The 19,336-nt window shown below is 38.9% G+C and overlaps 1 protein-coding gene across 2 annotated transcripts in view; it reads left to right on the top strand.

Annotated features, from left to right (window-relative positions):
- GALK2 (galactokinase 2) overlaps nt 1-19,336 on the top strand; it is a 194,271-nt gene that overhangs the window by 123,855 nt on the left and 51,080 nt on the right. For both annotated transcript variants that reach the window (XM_008069892.2, XM_021718509.1), the window contains 3 exons: nt 2,024-2,122; nt 3,616-3,768; nt 15,771-15,981. In XM_008069892.2, the coding sequence (XP_008068083.1) occupies nt 2,024-2,122; nt 3,616-3,768; nt 15,771-15,981 (463 nt within the window). The remainder of the gene's footprint in view (nt 1-2,023; nt 2,123-3,615; nt 3,769-15,770; nt 15,982-19,336) is intronic.

The following is a 19,336-nucleotide window of genomic DNA, read 5'->3' as shown; positions in this document are numbered from 1 at the left end:
CTGAGTATTTCCTACATCCTCAACTTTGTGTGAGGTAGGGGAAACAAAAGAAACACTGTGCTTTATTCACCTGTTACAGGGCTCACAATTTCTGGGGAAAACAAATGTAATGGAAACATGATGCAAGGATATTAACACTATGATTCAGTTTGTATTCATTCAGTGGTCTCTGACCTAGGTGCTGTATGGGTTCTCATAGACTGGTAGATAAAGAGAGAAGTAAAACCACACTTGAAGCATGGTTCAATAAATGATGATAGAGTTATAAAGAGAGAGTGCAGAGCAGGGGCTATGTAGTGTGTGTGTGTGCATTTGGGTGGTGCTGTCGTTTCCAGGGGGAGGTGATGCTTGAGATGTTGACTAGTGGGGGATACTAGGGAGAGGAGTCTTAAGCGAGACAGATGGAAAAATTATACCAGTAAGAGCAATGAGAGATGAATATCCTGGGGATGACAGCAAACAGCATCTGTTCAGTACTTCTGATGGATGGACCTTGGGGTTTGTGGGAGAAGTAGTGGGAGAGCAATCTGGAGAAGTGAGCAAGGGTTGAGCCATTAGAGACTTTGCATACCATGCAGAGAAATATGAGCATTAAGGTATTGGTAACCAAGCAGACAAGAAGTGATATCAGTGTCTCAGAATGATTGCTCTAGGAATATCTTCAAGTAAGATAGGTGAGAAATAAGGGCCTGAGTCAAGTGTTAGAAGAGAGAAAAACTAAATGATTGAATATTAGTTTATTGAGTAAATACACTAATTGAATGTATAAATGAAGAATGGAATGAATGAATGAATAGTAGTGAATGAGTAAATAGATGATACAAACTATAAGCATTGTAGGAGTTGGAAAAAAGGGGACACTATGGCAGGAACAATCATTAAGAAAGACTCTATAGCTGGGCTCGGTGGCTCAGCCTGTAATCCGGCGCCTTTGGGAGGCTGAGGTGAGTGGATTGCCTGAGCCCGTGGGTTCGAGACCCACCTGGGCAGGCGAGACCTCATCTCTACAATAAATCAAAAAATTAGCTGGGCATGGTAGCATGCACCTGTAATTCCGGCTACTTGGAAGGCTGAGGCGGAAGGATCGCCGGAGCCCAGCAGGTCGAGGCTGCAGTGACCGGGAGCGGCCACTGCACTCCTGTCTGGGCAAAAAAAAAGAAAAAAAGAAAAAAAAGAAAGACTCTATGATGGAGAAAGATTTGAGTTGATCACTCAAGCCCAGTGACTTGTCCATAGTAGTTAGCCAATAAGCCAGACAATGAGTGGCAATAGGATTTATATAGGAGAAGAGACCGGAAGTAATACTATAACATAAACATGTGTGATATGGTTAGAGACAGATCTAACTGGGTAAGAGTGGCAGATAATACAATTTCGTATGCATATTGGTCCCAGATTTCGGAAGCCTTTGAAATGCTAGGTTGAGGGCTTTGAATTTATTTCAAAATTTTAAATTTGGATTTGAACAGTGTTCGTCTATCAGGCCTCTTCATCTTGGAGGAAGATGTGTCTGGTAAGATGACATTAGTTCTGATTCATATATTTAATAGAAATGCCAGGGAGACTGCATTACTTTTGGAAAGTATAATAAAGATGAATGGCCCCACTTTGGCTGTGAGTAGACTACAGAATAGTACACTGTTGAAAGACAAAGGAAACTGAGGCAAAAATGAATGAGTACCTATATGAGATTTTCACTAATACTAGTATAGAGAGGGATGAAATAAATGGAAAGATGGGAGTAACTGCTTGCCCTATGGAATCTTTCAGGGATAGCAAAAACATTACATGCACAGTCAGTATCTTATCCCATACCTGTCTCAGACATTGACAATTGGTCTTGGTATGTTTTCCCATCAGTCTCAATGATAGTCTGGAACTCTTGTTAACCCAGTGCTCCAGGCAGCTACCATTGATCAGAATTGGCACTGGAATTCAAACCTATTTGCCATGTCTGAAGTAAGAAATAAATGAGAAGTAGATTATGGCTACTTATAGTACAAATAAATGTTTACCTTTCTAGGTGGAACTTGCAGAAATCTGCACCAAGAGTGAGCGTTACATTGGCACCGAAGGAGGAGGCATGGACCAGTCCATATCATTTCTTGCAGAAGAAGGAACTGTAGGTGGCTTTCCAAATAGGCACTATTTGAAAATATTAAGTAGGAAAAATTCACATGGAGAGAAGGGGTTTGAGCTCCCTAGCATGCTTGGTCATAGGTAGCCTGTTATATTAGTCTTTATAGTAGGATGTTATTTCCCAACGGCTTTGTAACTCAAGGCTATCAGCAGTTAACTTATTCTATTTCATGTTGGTCGCCTTTTCCTTAAGCTCCAAGAATCATACCCTAAGTATGTTTTTTTCATATGTCTAGTTTTTCCTCCGTTTTCTATTTTTCTTCATTGTTAAGATGAGATTTCTCAATTCCCTAGTTATTGGGACCGCATTTCCCACTCTTGTCCTAAATCACTTCATCTCATGGCATTTTCATAATCTTATGTTGGTTTTAAACCCAAATGTTATTTCTCTTACCACATATATTCACAACCTCTCTTTTTATAATTTTCCTCTGTGGTATCATTTTCCTCTGTCAACATTTTTGGGGCTTTAGTGGTAGAAAAAAGAATGTTGGCAGTAAGCCAGGAATAAATTCCTTTGCCTGATACCACTTCCCCTTGGCTATCAACTCCTTTAGGCAGAGCAGAGGTTTCGGTTGTTGCCCATAAACTGTTCATTTTCAGAATAAAGCAAACATTTCTTTAAAATATTTTCTTAGTTTTTCATGAGATTCCTTCATGCTTGGCTGTTTTCCAAGAACACCTGGATTTCTTCTTCTTAAGAATGTTTGTTGTTGATTCCCCTAAGCCAAAGACATGGGGCATGAGGAAATTTGGTTTAATACTAAGAAAATTCTCCGGGTGTTTTGGATGAGATATGAAAAGCAGACATGAGGGCAAGAGTCCTGATGTTAATGTAAGTTAACTATAGAGTCTGAACAGAGTTCAAGTTCTACAGGTTTGCAGAGCTCTTCACATTGACCTCTGCTTTACCTCCTCATCCTAACCTCTCACCACTTCTCACCCCTCAGATTCTAAGCTCCAGACAAATTGCAATAACCAGAGCTTCATTAACACCCTACGTTTTTTGTCACTTCTGGACTTGCATAGACTCTTCCCTCTTCTTAACATCATACTTGAGTAAAGAAACTCTCTGTCTGCCCTACTCTTGTTCATAATTTAGGACACGGTTTAGATTTTCCTTTTTCAGAGGAGCAGAGCCTATAATAAGCTATATCTGATCTGATGCTTCAACTATGTGTCTCTATAGCAAATCCTGTGCTTTGCTATCATTGTAACACTTACAACTAGGAAATGTATTTGTCTACTTGACTGTCTTTCCTGCTAGATTGTAGGCTCTATGAGAGCAAGAACTGTGTCTGTTTTGTTCATTCTTGTATCTCCAGTGTCTAGTACAGTGCCTGAAAGTCAGTACATAATATTTGAATGAATGAATGCATTTTGACAAAATACTTTGTTAAGGTAAGTAAATGAATAGTTAAACATTTTCTGAATACTATTAAATTATATCTCACCTGTCCTTTTTTTTCCTAATAGGCCAAGTTGATAGAATTTGGTCCTTTGAGGGCAACTGATGTGAAACTCCCAAGTGGAGCAGTGTTTGTGATTGCCAACAGTTGTGTGGAAATGAATAAAGCAGCAACTTCCCATTTCAATATCAGGGTAATGGAGTGTCGGCTAGCTGCAAAGGTATGAACTATGGCAAAACTAATGGAACTTGAAGTATGTTTTTTCTTGTCCTTGTTCTCTTTTTTCCTATTACTTTATTTCTTTCTCTAAGTTTTGGGGCATCATTCTGACACAGCAACATTCTAACTGAAGGTCTTTGGGTTCAGAGCAATCTGATTTCAAACTCAGGAGAAAGATAAACCAATAGGTGTGCCCTCCAACACCTAGCTCTTTGAAAGCTATATGAACTTCACAGTTGAGTCTTCTGGGGTAGCATTTGGAAGAAAAGGACAGCTTATATCTGTGAAGCACAGGCCGTGGGTTAGGTCTATGAGTAGAGAAAGAGAGTTGGAGGCAACTGATGGGAAGTGACCACAGTCTTGTTTCCTTAACAAAAGTGATGGCAGCCTCACCTCTCCTGATCCTCCCCACTGTAGTTTTTATACGGGGCTATCACTGGTCATTCCAAAAATACAGGCTTGGTGCAACCCCTCTGTGCCAAGAAAGATGACTTTTATATGTCTACTAGGGAAACAAACCAGAAGGAGTCTTGGCAAGTATCTTTTTAGAAAGCCCTTGCAGTTAAGCCTTACATTGATTTTGGTAGTATTCACTAAGTAGTTGTTGTACTGCTGGCAGCATGAAGATATACAAAGGTGTTCAGGACATAGGAGTAGAGAGAGTAGACAATAGAGTGGAGAGTTAAAGTTAAGGGGATACAGACTAGGAAATGGTTAGTATGTGATCAGGCGATAAGTGATAAAAAGTGACACAGAAATGAAATGTTTTGGAGAATCCAGAGTGGCCCATAATGTGACTAGAAAGTTGGAGAGAACTGAATAGATTTTGAGTCAATAGCTCCACTGTGCTTTCTTCTACTCTTGTTTTGATCTCCTGATAGATACTGATGGGTATCACCTAAGACTCATGATCACCCACCTTCACCAGGCCCTAAACACAGCCTGAAATCTGTCTTCTCAACAGTAACAATTTCAGACCTTTATTTCTCTTAAACTCTCATTACTTGACTCTGCCAGGCTAACTTCCAAAAGTGATCTGATGATCTTATCCCATATTTCTTCTTGGAAACAGATGTGGTCGCACAGGGTTTGGCTTCCTGCCACCCTATCTGCATAGCTCTCTGTATCTGCCTCTCCTATCAAAGCCAACCCTTCCACTGTGGTTGCAGAGAACTTACTCCAGCTTTAGTTTGTCTCTTGTTCCTATTTCTCTACTGAATCCTTTCTATTAGACTTCACATATTTTAGTTTGTTGCATTAAAAAAGTCTACCCTGCACCTCACAACTCTCTTCAACTACTATTTATATTTCTTTTTTTGAATTTGTGAATTAGTTTGATTTAATCATTCCACAATATAAACATTCATTGAAACATCACATTGTACTCAATACATATATAATATATGCAATGATTATCTGCCAATTAAAAATACAATTTTAAAAATTAAACATAAGAGAAATTAATTTGGAAGGAACTCTGAGGATAACCAATCTAATCTCTTATCGTCTAGCTGAGGCACTAACAACACTTTAACTACTTAAACACTTTAAGCAATGAGGAATTTAGTACTCTCTGATGAACTACTTTTCATTTTTTAGAAAATTTTATTATAACTTATTTATTCATTATAGCATTGTGGGGTACAAGCAAAGACTTACTACATAAATAGACTGCATGCAGGTGAGGTTTGGGCTTCTAGGTGGCCCTTACTCCATCTGGTAGTAGACCAGGTACCCATTGAGTGGTCACGTGCTTCGCTACTCTCCTTCCTCCCTCCCTCCCCTAGCAGTGTCCAGCAACTGCTCTTTCATTCTCTTCCCTGCTAAATTGCTCAAAAATTGCTCTACATATGTCATCTTTACTCTTAGTTCCTTCTCATTCCTTAATTTGCAAAACTCTCACTTTTCCCTTCTCTGTAATACTGAATTTTTTCTTAGGCCACTGATGATTTCATTTGATTGTTAAATCTAGTGGACTCTTTTCGGTCTTTAACTTATTCCTCATTATTACCCCCTTATTTTTCAACAAGGTTAGCCAATCACTTGAAATAATCTCTTCTGGCTGGTCTAGGTGGCTCAGTTTGTAATCCCAGCCCTTTGGGAGCCTGAGGTAAGTGGATTGCCTGAGCCCGAGGGGTCGAGACCCACCCGGGCAACTTGGCGAGACCTCATCTCTGCAATAAATCAAAAATTAGCTGGGCGTTGTAGCGCTTACCTGCAGTTCCGGCAACTTGGAAGGCTGAGGCAGAAGGATCGCCAGAGCCCAGCAGGTCGAGGCTGCGGTGACCGGGAGCGTGCCACTGCACTCCAGCCTAGGTGCCTAGGTGCCAGAGTGAGACTCCAACTTAAAAAAGAAAAACAAAGAAAGAAAGAAAAAAAGAAATAGTTTCTTCCTTTAGTTTCCAGAACACTTCCCTTCTTGCTTTTTTTTCCTTATATTTTTCTAGCCAAGCACAGTTAGAATGATGCTTTACACATTTAAATCAGAGCAGGTAATTACCCTGCTTAACACCTTTCAAATGCTTCCCAGTTCAATGGAATAAAGTAAAAAGCCCATCTTACCACCTGGAAGGCTGCCAGATCTGAGACTTGTGCACCTCATCCTCTTCATCTCTTAGCATCACCTGCTACTGTTACACTCCAGTCACAGCACACTGTCATCTCAGGGACTTTGTGCATGTCCAGGATATTCTTTCCTCATCCTTCTTTGAAGTCTGGGTGTAAATGTCTTTCAGGGAAGTTCTCCTTGACGTCCTTACTTCTAGACTAGGGTAGAACTCCCTTTATATTTTAAAGCACTTATATTTCTCAGTTATGGTATTTATTACAGTTGTCTGTTTCATGTCTACCTCTTCTTTCAGGTTCTATTTTACCTGAGAGCTGAGACTGTGTCCACCGTGTTAACTCTTACATCCCTAATGCTTGAGGTAGTACACAGGCTGAAGTAGGTTCAGGACAAATATTTGTTGAATAAATGAATGACTAATCCCTGTCTTACTTGCTCTGTTCTTTATTTTGCTCATTTTCACTTTTTTTTTTTTTTTTTTTTTTTTTACAAATGCTTATTATGGGCCCAGGACTGGCCTAGATCCGGTGGAGACATGTAAGGTGTAGTTTTCCCCTGTGCCTGACTTAGCACTTCTCTTTTTCCTCCCATCCCCTGAAGTTGGGAAGTGGGAGAGGGGGTGGGGTATGATGAGCCAAACTTTTTTTCTTTTCCTGGAAAATTTGGTTTCAATTTGGTTTAAATGTTTTAACTTTGCAATTTACTCATTAGGATAATTTCTAAATATTATGTAATAGAAATGTTTTAACATTAAACTCTTCACAGTGTCTGATCAAGGCATATATGCAAAAGAAGCAGTGTTGTACACTTTTCAATATCGAGGGTTCAATGAACATTTTTTCCTTTAGAACACACTTCCTCTTTCAGGAGATGGAAGAAATTAGTTTCTTATTTGCTTGTGGGCTTACTCTTGTTGATTTTTTATCTTGAGGTTGATGAGTAAATGTCTTCCTAAGAAGACCTCAAACATACACAATATTTTTTTCAAAGTTTTGTCATGAAATCAGATTTCCTCTACCAGATCCACAGGTGTGCTGAAACAAGTAGGAAGCACGTAAAATGGTTTCCTGTTGTGACCACTCTCTACCAAAGATGCAAGGAGAAAATGAGGAATGAAATTGTGATGCTGAATCTCTGCAGTACAAGTTACTGGGATGTAGGAATGTCTTTTGAGAGTTAACTAGAAAAAGGGCATCTCCTTTGGAAACAGTAGTAGCTAAAGATCTTAATCCACTCCAGAACCTTCTGTTCTTGAGGATGTTTTCTCAGTTTAACTGCATAACTCCATATGCAATTTAGAGGTACTTTGGTCAGCAAAATTGGCATCTGAATTCGGCTTTTTGCCACACACCCCTCCCAATTGACGTAGATAAAGCACATTGTTTTAAATACTCTGAATTTTTCTCTTTTAAAATGTGGAAGAAAGAAAAATGAAAGACTTTATCAAGATGGAGAATGTTTTCTAAATCAAGTTGCTGCAGATCACTAAAATCCAATGCTCTGTACAAAGGGGAAATGAAGATAAAACTGCTAGTATGGGTTTCACTCAGAGATGTTGATGTTAGGAATGTGCTTTGTTTAGGAATATAGGCTGGGATTCTACTAAGCATTTTTTCTTTGCAGTATGGTTCCATTCTTCCATTTTTGGCAACATGTGAATGAATATAATTTTTGTTTGAAAAATGGACTCATTTAATAAGGAAATAAACTCCCATGTAAAAACAAAAGGTTAAAAAAAAGGTTAAAAAAAAAGCTTATGTTAGTCTGAACAAGCTTTCTGCTTTCAGACATTAATAACAAAGTGTCAGTTTGAGAATGGCTAATTAGGATAGTTTTGAAAATAAGATTGATTTGTTAGGGCTCTGTGTGGAAAAGTTGTAAGGAATAATGTTTAGTTTATCTCTCCTCTTTACTTCCAAGATTTTTTTTTTTAAATGAGTGCACTTCATATCTAGTTAAAACAGGGAAATACACTAAACCAATAAAGACAGTTTTTATTTGTTTTACTTTAATGTTAAAAATTTCTTCTGTTTTCAAGTTTCCTTTCTCTCTACCAGTCTTCAAAAACTAATTGATGTAGATTCATTGCAAGTCACAGTCTTATAGAGCATTTGAACTAAAATTAAAAATATTTCAAAGCAAATTCAATAGAGATTTATAATTATTACTTGTTTAAACGATGCTTTTAAGGGAAGCACATTTTTATGCTCTTAAATTAACAAAGTGGCCAGGGATCTTTAGTGGCGTAACATTTTTCATATTTTACACATATTTAGTGGCTTAAACATTTCCAGAAATGTTTTATGTCTATAAAAGAGAGTATCCCTTAATTGTATTGAAGAATAAAATGTGTGATGCCCATAGTAAGTATTATGGGAATTCAAGTAGAAAGGAGAAATTGTACTGTTGCTTTCTGCATACCTGACCTCTCTGTGGCAACATATGAAGCAATGAAGGAGAGAGTTTCATGTAGTCCTTTGACACTTCAAGGTAAATTTACAAGGCCTGTCTGGTCAGGGACCATCAGTCACCCTGTTTTCAGCTCTTGTCACTTAGTTGCTGATATTAAATGTATTCTTTGTCTGGTGATAGAATGTGAACAGAAGTTGGCATAATATCTCAAAATTTTGGCAGTTTCTTTAATTTGGGCAGAGAAAAGCCAGACATCCAAGAATTTAGCCAATTTTACTCAGCCTGTTGATTCAGTAGAGCACACTACTAGCATGGAGTATTCAGAGAATCGTGAGTCCAAATTGCATGGCAGAGGACGTACATACTGGGTAGTAGGGGTGATGTATTTAGTGGAACCAGATTGTGGAAGAGCCTTTAGTGCTGTACTCAGGCTCACCCAGGCTTGGTCTTGGAAACAGTGGGCAGCCATTAGTATTATTAGCAAGGTATTTTAGAAATACTAATCTAGTGGCAGGAACTTTTGCCTTGGTGGAAGAGACATATGTGGGTCTTGGAGTATCAGTGTGAATGAAATAAAAAGGGGTAGATAAGAGAAAACCTATGATTGGGTCTGGTAAAGGGTTGAGTGCAGTGTTCTCTGTGATTGGGTTTCTGTTTTCCTTTTGGCATACACGTCATTACTATGAGGAAGTTTTCCTTGACGACCTCCCCATACCAGTAGGGTTAAACACTTTTTAATATGCTCTTACCTCATCCTGTATTTTTCAGTGACAGCAGTGTATCACAACTAAATGAAGGTTTTCATGGTACAATTTTTATTTAACATCTGTCGTCTCTGGTAGATTATAAGCTTCATGTGGTCAGGAGCCATGTGTGCCTTATTCATTGCCCTCTGCCTGGGGCTTGGGAAGTACCAAGAACGCAGTCAACTGTCTGCGTGTAGATGTACATGAATGACAGAGAAGTTTTGAGTCAGTTAGGATTGCAGTTTCAAGCTGAAATGATGGGTGAAAGAGTATAGTGCTGCCACCAATAGGTTTGGAGAAGGTAGGATGGAAGGTAACTGGAAAGTAGAAGGTTGAAACTTCCTCATGAAATTTACTTATAAGTCATTGGAAATTTCAGCTTGGAATTTGTTTCATGGCCAGGGCAATTGCTTTGAGATATATTTGTTTTGAGAGTGTAGTTGAAACTAAGAGCGTGATTCAGTTTGCCAAGAGACAGGATGTGGCAAGAGAGATCAGAAGATCAGGGATAAGCTTGGGAGATGGCATTAATTAAATAAGAAAAGGAGAAAGATGAGTCCTGGAAGGAAATGGTGTAAGGACCAGATAGGTGAGAGAGAAGTTGGGAAAATGGAATGCTACAGAAGCCAAGACAGCAGGGAATTTGAAGGTGGGTACTGAAAAGTGCCAGAAACCAATGAGTGAATAAAGATGAAGAAAACTGAGAAAAGACCAATGGCTTTGAAAGTGGTATTTGGAGATGAGGAGGGACCTTTGGGAGGCTGTATTCAACAGTTAGAGAAGTTACTGAGGGCTTAGAAGCAGCCACTCATTCTAGTTGTTGAACAGTGAAAAGATGGGAGAGATGAAGAGTAGTGGCTTTATAAGATAGGAATACATCTGCATATTATGGAAGCCATAGGAAAAGGTGTCACATGGAAGATAACTAGCTAGAGAGGCAGGAGAATATAGGAGGGAAGGAAACTGAATCCTCCCAGAATGCCTCTTCTGAACCAACCAAGGTACAAGGTATTTTTATTATTATCTTATTCAATTTTCATATTAGCTTGTGAAGTAGCCAAAAGTTGCTCACTTTATATACTGGGAATTTTAGGCTAAGGCATATTGTGACTTATTTTAAGTGAGTGGAGAAGTCCAGCTCTGTCTTAGCCACAGCTCTTTTCATTTTTAACTCTTAAGAGTTAGGCATGACTGGGATCTAAAGCACAATGCCTGGGGGCGTCTTAGAGAAAAGAGGTTGTGCTGAAGAGGAATAGAGGATTGAAGTAGGCACATTCTGCCTACAACAGATTTATGCTGTAGCATGCAAGCTAATGTGGAGAACATGACAATGGAGGTGACTGAGAATGGGGCTGGGCAGTGTGTTTGCGATAATTATGAACATGGAAGTCACTAACTGTGGAATACTGAGAAGGGCTCTATGTAGTTGGAAGAAGGGTGAGGGTAAGGTAAGTCAGAAAAAAAAAAGTATCCACAATAAAGCAGCTATATATAATCCCATTATGTCAAACTATATATGTGGAGGTATATATAAAGAAATATATGATATGGTGATTGGTAGTTAGCTCATTGGGGTGACTACGGACGATTTTATCTGTTTCGTTTTTTTAGGTACTTCAAACTTTCATGTGTTTGAAAATTTTACAATAAGCATATGTGATTTATATAACCAAAAATAACAACATTCTGCTTTTGTTGAATGAGTTGTTGAAACAACTTGTTGAATGAATTGTTGTTAGAGAAAGGATTAGAAATTTTTTCCTTTGCTGATCTGATGAGGAGACTTGGTACTTTTTCCATTGACATGTTAATGCTACCAAATACGATATGAAAGTCAAAGAGAGGTGGATTCTGACAGATAGACTTCTATGTTAGGGTCCATATCTTAGCATTCTCTCTAGCATACCATCTTCCTGAAAGCCCCAGGGTATCTTGGACAAAGAGCTTTTTTTTTTGGCTGTCAGAGACGGCTTGGTATTTTTTGCTTGTATCTGGGACAACCTGAAAGTACTACGAAGTTAATACCCTTGGCAGCAGGCTTAAACAATGATGACTGGGGGTTAGTGGGTAAATACTCTGACTTTATTCCCCCTGGATAGGACACAGCTGAGGTTTATACATTCAAGTCCCAGAGGGCCCAGCAGCCCCAGCCTCACCTGCCCATGTCAGTGCGCCTCATATTGACTTTCTTCCTGTCCCACTCTCTTCTACCAGTGCTTCTCGGGATCAACCTCCCTCCAAATTTCTGCCCACAAATTCTTATGACAGGGCCTGCTTCTGAGAGAAACCAACCTGAGACAGAGTCCTACCACTATTTCCAAGACCGTGGACAAAGCAGAACATAGAACAGAGTTCAGGAGCTTCCCCAAAATGGCATCTGATATGAATACTTAGTGCTTGCTGTGGTAAAGCGAAAATGGTGAATGTGGACAGAGAACTGCTTTCCCTTATCTCTCCACCCCAGGACCACATGAGGAACTTGTGATGAAATAAGCTATAGCTCTGACTCATAGCCCTGCCTCACAAATGAGAAGTAGGGCAGTCACCAGGACCACAAGTGCCGAATTCCTTCATGAAATTCTGTCTTTGGGCAACAGTGATCTTACCCGCCCATTTCGCTCACCTGCAAGTCATCTTTCTGTTTCCTCAGCCAAATTTCAAAGGGTTTAAGGGGCTCTCCTATTTTACTACTTCAGTGCTGTGCAGTTCAGTGGCTCATGAGCTGTACAGCTGTCATTGAGGTCATGTAGTAGATTTCATTCTTAATTCAGCCATCCAAATTTGCTGTGTGGACCCTCCAGTTGAGAGCTAAGTGGGCAACTGGGCTCACAGCAAACTGGGATATTGATGGAGTGAATGTAAACTTCTGTATGTCAGTGTCTTGGTCTGCAGAAGAAGAACACATAGGGAGGCTGCTGTCGAAAAGCGAACCTTATGGGTTGCAGACATCCCTCGCAGACTTTCCCTCCACACATCCCTGGCTTGGTTTTCTTGGATCAAGTGCCAGGGCAATGTGACTGGTTCAAGTGAGGATGGGGATAAGAACTTAGAGATCACTGGTTGACTGAAAGTTTCTTAGAAAGAGTCCCTCTCATCACTTAGGGACAGTTCTCTAATGTTTTTCTTTTTTTTCCTAGAAGGAAGCCATTTATCAAAGTGCTTTTAAATCACTTCTATCATACACCTTAGTTTGTGCCTAGAAATGCATTTCTGAGACATGTGTGGTAGATAATTTGAACTCATATGAGTAGCACAGCTAGACATCATTCATACCTCATTGAAAATGTGAAACAAGAAAGAGTTATTTCCAACTCAATTATTTACTAGTTAAGTGACTTTGGAAATGTCACTTTCATCTCTCAAGTTGAATACCTATCTCACAGGGTAATTGAAGATTATAAGAAATAAAAAGCATATTTTAATAAGTCATAACCACATTGTTATTTTTATTAGCTTCATTGCTTATCTCAGTTGGATTCTAGATATTTGTTGCCAGAAAGCATCATTGTAGGAGATCATTGACTTTAGCTCTTTAGCCATATTAAACAAATATGTTGTATATTTGTTCTTTTGTATTATGTATATATACGTTTTCTCAAATTATTTCTATACATTGGAATATGGATCATGAATGAATGAATCCAATGAATGAATGAGTAGGTTGATCTGTGGAGCTATGATTCTAGTACTGCCAATAAACATGAACTAAATGCACTAAGCAAAGTTAGAAGAAAAGTTTTAGCTCATGCTTTAAAAAATGACATCACAATCCTTAGCAAAAGAAACAAAGCAGGAGGTATTACACTTCCAGACTTCAGACTTTACTACAAGGCTACAGTAATCAAAACAACCTGGTATTGGTACAAGAACAGGCACATAGACCAATGGAACAGGATAGAGATTCTGGAAGCAAAGCCTCAACTTCTCAACCAATTCATCTTAGACAAAGCCCCCAACAACAACCACTGGGGAGAAGAGAACCTATTCAGTAAATGGTGCTGGGAAAACTGGCTGATCACAGGACTGAAACAGGACTCCTACCTATCACCATACACAAAAATTCACTCCAAATGGATCAAAGACCTAAACGTAAAACCTCAAACTATAAGAATCTTAGAAAACGCAGGAGACACCCTTATGGAAATTGGAACTGGCAACCAATTCCTATTCAGAAACCTAAACGCTCATTCCTTAAGAAATAAGATAGACAAGTGGGACCTCATCAAACTAACGAGCTTCTGCAAAGCAAAAGAAACCATCAAGAGAGCAGGGAGATAGCTCATAGAATGGGAAAAAATATATGCCAACTATATATCTGACAAAGGCCAGATATAGGATCTACATCTAGGATCTACAAGGAACTCAAATGCTCTGAAAGGAAAAAAGATAAGCAGTCCCATTTAAAAGTGGGCAGAAGACATGAATAGACACTTCTCAAAAGAGGATATATGGGCAGCCAACAGACACATGAAAAAGTGCTCAGCCTCACATCAGAGAAATGCAAATCAAAACCACACTTAGATACCACCTAACCCCAGTAAGAATGCCCACCATTAATAAAACAAACAACAATAGATGGTGGTGAGGATGTGGAGAAAAAGGAATGCTTCTACACTGCTGGTGGGAATGCAAACCAGTGCAACCTCTCTAAGACAGTGTGGTGATTTCTGAAAGAACTAGAAATTGACCTTCCATGTGACCCAGCAATTCTCCTATTGGGAATATACCCAGAGGAACTCAAATCATTCTACAAAAAGGATACCTGCACATGTATGTTTATTGCAGTGGTACATATAAACAATGGAATATTATGCAGCCATAAAGAAGGACAAACATATGGATTTTGCAGCAACTTGGATGGATTTGGAATTGATCATACTCAGGGATCTATCACAGAAACAAACAACAGAGTACCATATATTCTCCCTCATAAACGGATCTTGAACAATTATAATAGTGTAAGAAAGAGATTGGCAGTAGTGGGAAGCTGTCGGGGAGGGGAGGTGGGATTGGCAGTTGAGGGAAACGGGAGTGAGAGACATATCTCATTAACAAGGGTACCTGCATAATCAGCGTGTGTATACTTAACCCTGAATTGTACCTCACATCTTTATAATACTAAAAAATAAATAAAAAATGACACCATATTGAACAGAAAAACATAATTCTGTTGTCTGTTTTCCCAATTCTGCCTTAAAATCATTAGCTCTTTTCAAAAATGGGAGCCTAGGTTTTAAAAAGAGGATTAATGAGTAAAGAACTTCTGTTATTAACATTCTTCAGAAGTGAGTGACCCTAATCAAAGTACAATAGTCTTTTGGTAAACCCTACTTCCTATTGAAAAGAAAGAAAATCAAATCATCGACATGATGGAAGAAGAAATCAGATGCACATTTCTTTGAAGGCTAATTTCCCCCTCTCTTGCTTGTTTCTTTTTGCTGTTTGAACTCTTTGCACCTGCTGTCCTCACAACAGGCAATGAATTTTATAGACCTCGGGGTGAGAGCAATAGTCACTGTTTTGTCACTTGTTCTGAAGGGCTCAGTCAGTCAGTTGTTTGGGGAGAATGAGAGGAACATATTCTGGATTGAGGCTCCCATAAGTGGACCTGGTTACAAAGATCTGGTTTTTACTTAATCTTCTCCATCAGATTGAGGGGATGCCTTAGGATGCAATTAGAAGCCAATCTCTTTTTCTTGAAGGTAGAGAACATAGAGGTCTGCTACTACCAGTGACCTAACAAAGTGGTTTTTCATAAGGTCACCAATGAGGTTTTCATTTAAAATCTGGGACTTTACTGCAAACACTCAGATTCTTAAATTCATTAGCCATTTTCAAAGAGGCATGTAGTAAACAGGAAGTGCCCTAATGAAATTTGGCACACAGTATCCATCTCAGGACCCAGACCGATGAGAGCTGAGTAATTTCTCTAGACTTTCTAGAGAAGGTTGTAGTAGAGATGAACCAAATAGGGACAAAAGAATGAAATTATTCAAAGAAATATCCCTGAGGGAAAGTGAAGACAAGCCAAAAAATCAGTGGGGATTAGTGTGTGTGTGTGTGTGTGTGTGTGTGTGTGTGTGTTTGGAACGAATCTATGAGTGCCACACAGGCATGTTTAATTCCAAACATTTGAACCCAGTATGCATTTCCAACAATGGTGGGAAATTTGGATAGGCTGAATAGAAAAAAAAGTTTAAAATTGAATCTGTCTAATTGAAATAGTACATATCAAATTCTAAAATGAAAACTGACCATTATCTTGTTGTGAACTTGCAGCTCCTGGCTAAGTACAAAAGCTTGCAATGGGACACAGTACTGCAGCTGGAGGAGGTGCAGGCCAAACTGGGGGTTAGTCTGGAAGAAATGCTGTTGGTCACAGAGGATGGCCTTCATCCTGAGCCTTATACCCCTGAGGAGATCTGCAGGAATCTGGGAATTAGTCTGGAGGAACTCCGAACCCAAATCCTGAGTCCAAACACTCAAGATGGTAAGTCTGCTGGAGAAAGTAAGGATATAGGTTATTCCCCCTACTTACAACCAGAAGTTTCCAACTTTCTCACAGATCCCACTGATTTTAAAACATACCTGAGGGAATTTGGAGACTGGGAGAAATTGGAGAGGTATTTGCCTTGGCAAACTTAGCTATCTAGATTCTTATCTTCATAAATGTATTCATTCATTAATTCATTGGTATTTTGGCTAGGCAAAAATGAATAAAACATGATCCTTGTCTTCAAGAGATTTATAATTCAATGGGCCACTCTTTTTTAAATCTTATTTTTGTTCCCTGTTCATTTTCTTGGTTATGATACTACTTATATAGAAAGGTCTAGGTTGGAGCAGTGCTCATAACTGCTATGAAACAATACCCTGGAACACTAGAAAGTCTTCACTGCTTAGGTTGACACTTGTGGCTCACTTTAGTGTGGAGGCTTATTTCTATTGACCTCCTGCTTTCAAGTAATTTTGCTTTTTTTACTAATAACATCAGAAACTGAGATGAAGCCCAAGTAAATGTTGAAGGCACAGAATGGAGCCTTGGAGTAGCTGTTCCTCATTAGAGTAAATGCTGTCTATTTGTGGGAAATGAGTACTAAGAGCAAGGACATCTAGCTAAGTTCCAGTTGCCCCTTGGACAGGGTATGGAGGATAGGAACTTGACACAAAGATCAGCCTCAAGGACTCATTTTCATCTCAGTTCAGTCTTATAGCTGGTTGTTGAGTACCTACTATGGATTTGCCTGCAAAGTAATGTCTTAAAGGCTTCAGCTACTGACAACATTAGGATAAGATAAGGGAATCATTTGAGGGCAGGGATTGGGTTTTGCTTTCTAACATTGTCAGATCCAATTTAATTTGATGAACATTGATTGAGTTTTTAGGTCCAGGATAAGCAAACTATGGCTTACTGGCCAAATCAGGCCTGCCACTTGTTTCTGTAAAATAAACTTTTACTAGAACACAGTCACGTATTGGCTATGGCTGCCTTTGCACTACAACAAGACTTGAATAGTTGTGACAGAGACCAAATAGCCCACAAACCTAAAATATTTACTTTCTGGCCCTCTGCAGAGAGAGTACTGTCTTTCACTCCAGAAAGGTAATAGACCAAAGTTTCCCTCAATTTTACCATGAAAATAGGCCTAATGGCTTTACTAAAGGTAGCAACCACCCAAAAGCTAAATAATAGATAGGTATTTTCTAGGTAGAAAAGTAGTTGGAAATAATTCCAGGCAGGCAGAACAACAGGTAAGAGGTGAAATGGAGTGAGAGAATTATATACCCAAAGAACTACAGATAATTGAGTGTCTCTTGAAAATAGTGTACATAGTAGAGAGTGATATGGTATCAAGCTGAGGTCTGACAGGCCCAGATCACCAAAGACCTTGTTAATACTGTGTGTGTGTGTGTGTGTGTGTGTGTGTGTGTGTGTGTGTGTGTGTGTGTGTGTATTATAGGTAATGGGGGAATTAATAAATATTTATTGATTGAAGAAGTTGGGCAGGGCATTGAATAGGGAGAGCTTCCAGGGGAATAGCCTTTCTCCTTTGACCTAAGACATGGTTTGATTTCTTTAATTCAGCAAATAAGTATGACTTTTCTGAACTTGGGATTGTGCCAGATACTGGGATACAAAGATAAATAGGACATGGTCTCTACTTTAAAGTGGCTTAGTGTTTAATGGGGTGAGGGCCATACAGCAATCACAGTAAATACTACCTGCTGAATAAAGGTATTTATCAAGAGCCCTGAGAGTATGGAGAATGGCTAAGATCCTAAAGAAGGTGGCTTGATTTGCGCTAGACCATGACAAAAAGTCATGGACTTCCCAAACTGACAGTGGTAACCACCATTTCAGGCAGAGAGCAGAGCCTGAGTGAAGACAGAGACACAAGGAGTAGAGTAATGGAGAATATGTGCCAAGAGGTATTGTGTGCAGTATGAGTTGGACAACAAAAAGTCTAAAGGACGCCAGGAAGAGATTTGTGCTCTACTTTATACTGAGTAACAAGAGCCCAAAGTAGAGGATTGTTGGTGAATAGCTCTGCTGCTAGATTCTCAGGGCTGTAAAGGACAATTCAGTTAGGATTGGCAATTGCCTGTATCTAGGAAGGAAGGCAAAAAAGAGGGAAGAGAGGGAGGAAAGGAAGTAGGAAGGACAAAAGAAAAGATATAGAAGTTAAATAAGTCCAAGGTATAGATAACTGGGAAGTCAGGTAATTAAAGTATGGGAAGTGACTTGAGGAGCAAGATGATGAGGTCACTAATATCTATCAATCTGTCTACCATTCATCCATCTATCCATCCACCCATCCATCCATCCATCCATCTATCCATCCATCTATCATTGTATTTGTCTTATGTGATGACAAGGTATCTAAACAAAGTTGCAGAACAGGTAACTATCCAAATGATATAGCAATTTGATTTAGGAGCCATTGGTGAAACAATGAGGAGGTCTTAGTAGAGGTTGAAAATATTCACTGTCAAATGATCATAAAAGTCTTTTCATGATGACAGTTCAGAAGCCTTCAGAGTCTCACCATCACCTAATGCCCAAACTTATTAACATGTTAAGTTTGTTGTCAGTTCAGTCTTAACTCTGTTCTGTTTTATCTCTCTTTGATGCTCATACATGCTCATGTGGACAATGTTGCCTTGGTTGAACTGGACTGGACATCAGACTTGGTTTCACTTACTAATTGGAAGTTTGGTCTTGCCTCTGGGCTTTTAATCCTAAACACCACTGTCCTTTCTGACTGCGTTTTCTTCCTTTTCTGAAATGCAGTTACTACCTCTCTTAAAAGCTCAGTATAATTCTTTTCTTTGTAATTCTTAACCTATTCTCTTTTTCTGTATTCATGTTCCTTTATTTTTGCATCTACCTGCCTTTCTTCCCTCTTTTAGCATTTTTTTGGAATAAGTTAATTCCCAGAATACTAGGAAATTTGCATAGGATGATTTGTTTTTCACAGGATATGTATTACTGTATATATATATTTAAACCTTTTCCCTTGAAGAATAATGACTTCAGTGTTTTTGTAAAAATGACACATGCTTCATCTTACCTCTATAAAATAACTGCTCTACTGTCCCACTTGTATCCATTTCTAGAATTTACTTATGTTTTATTAGTACTCCATTCATCTATGTTAAATGAATGATTTTTTTTTTTTTTTTTTTGTAATTCTGTCATCTCTTTTCTGCTTTGGGAATAAATAAGTTAAAAAAAATCTATGAACATAAACTAGTCTGTGGATTTCTGGAGTCTCCTAGATTAATGTCAGTGGATTTACTTTCTGATTCTAGCCATCAAGCTCCAACCTCATTTCTTTTTTTTC

Source organism: Carlito syrichta, unplaced genomic scaffold, assembly GCF_000164805.1.
Source record: "Carlito syrichta isolate Samal-C Ts95f unplaced genomic scaffold, Tarsius_syrichta-2.0.1 Scaffold312386, whole genome shotgun sequence".
Lineage (NCBI taxonomy): Eukaryota > Metazoa > Chordata > Mammalia > Primates > Tarsiidae > Carlito > Carlito syrichta.
Note: the sequence above shows the minus strand (reverse complement) of the source record. Positions and strands in the feature narration are given on the sequence as shown.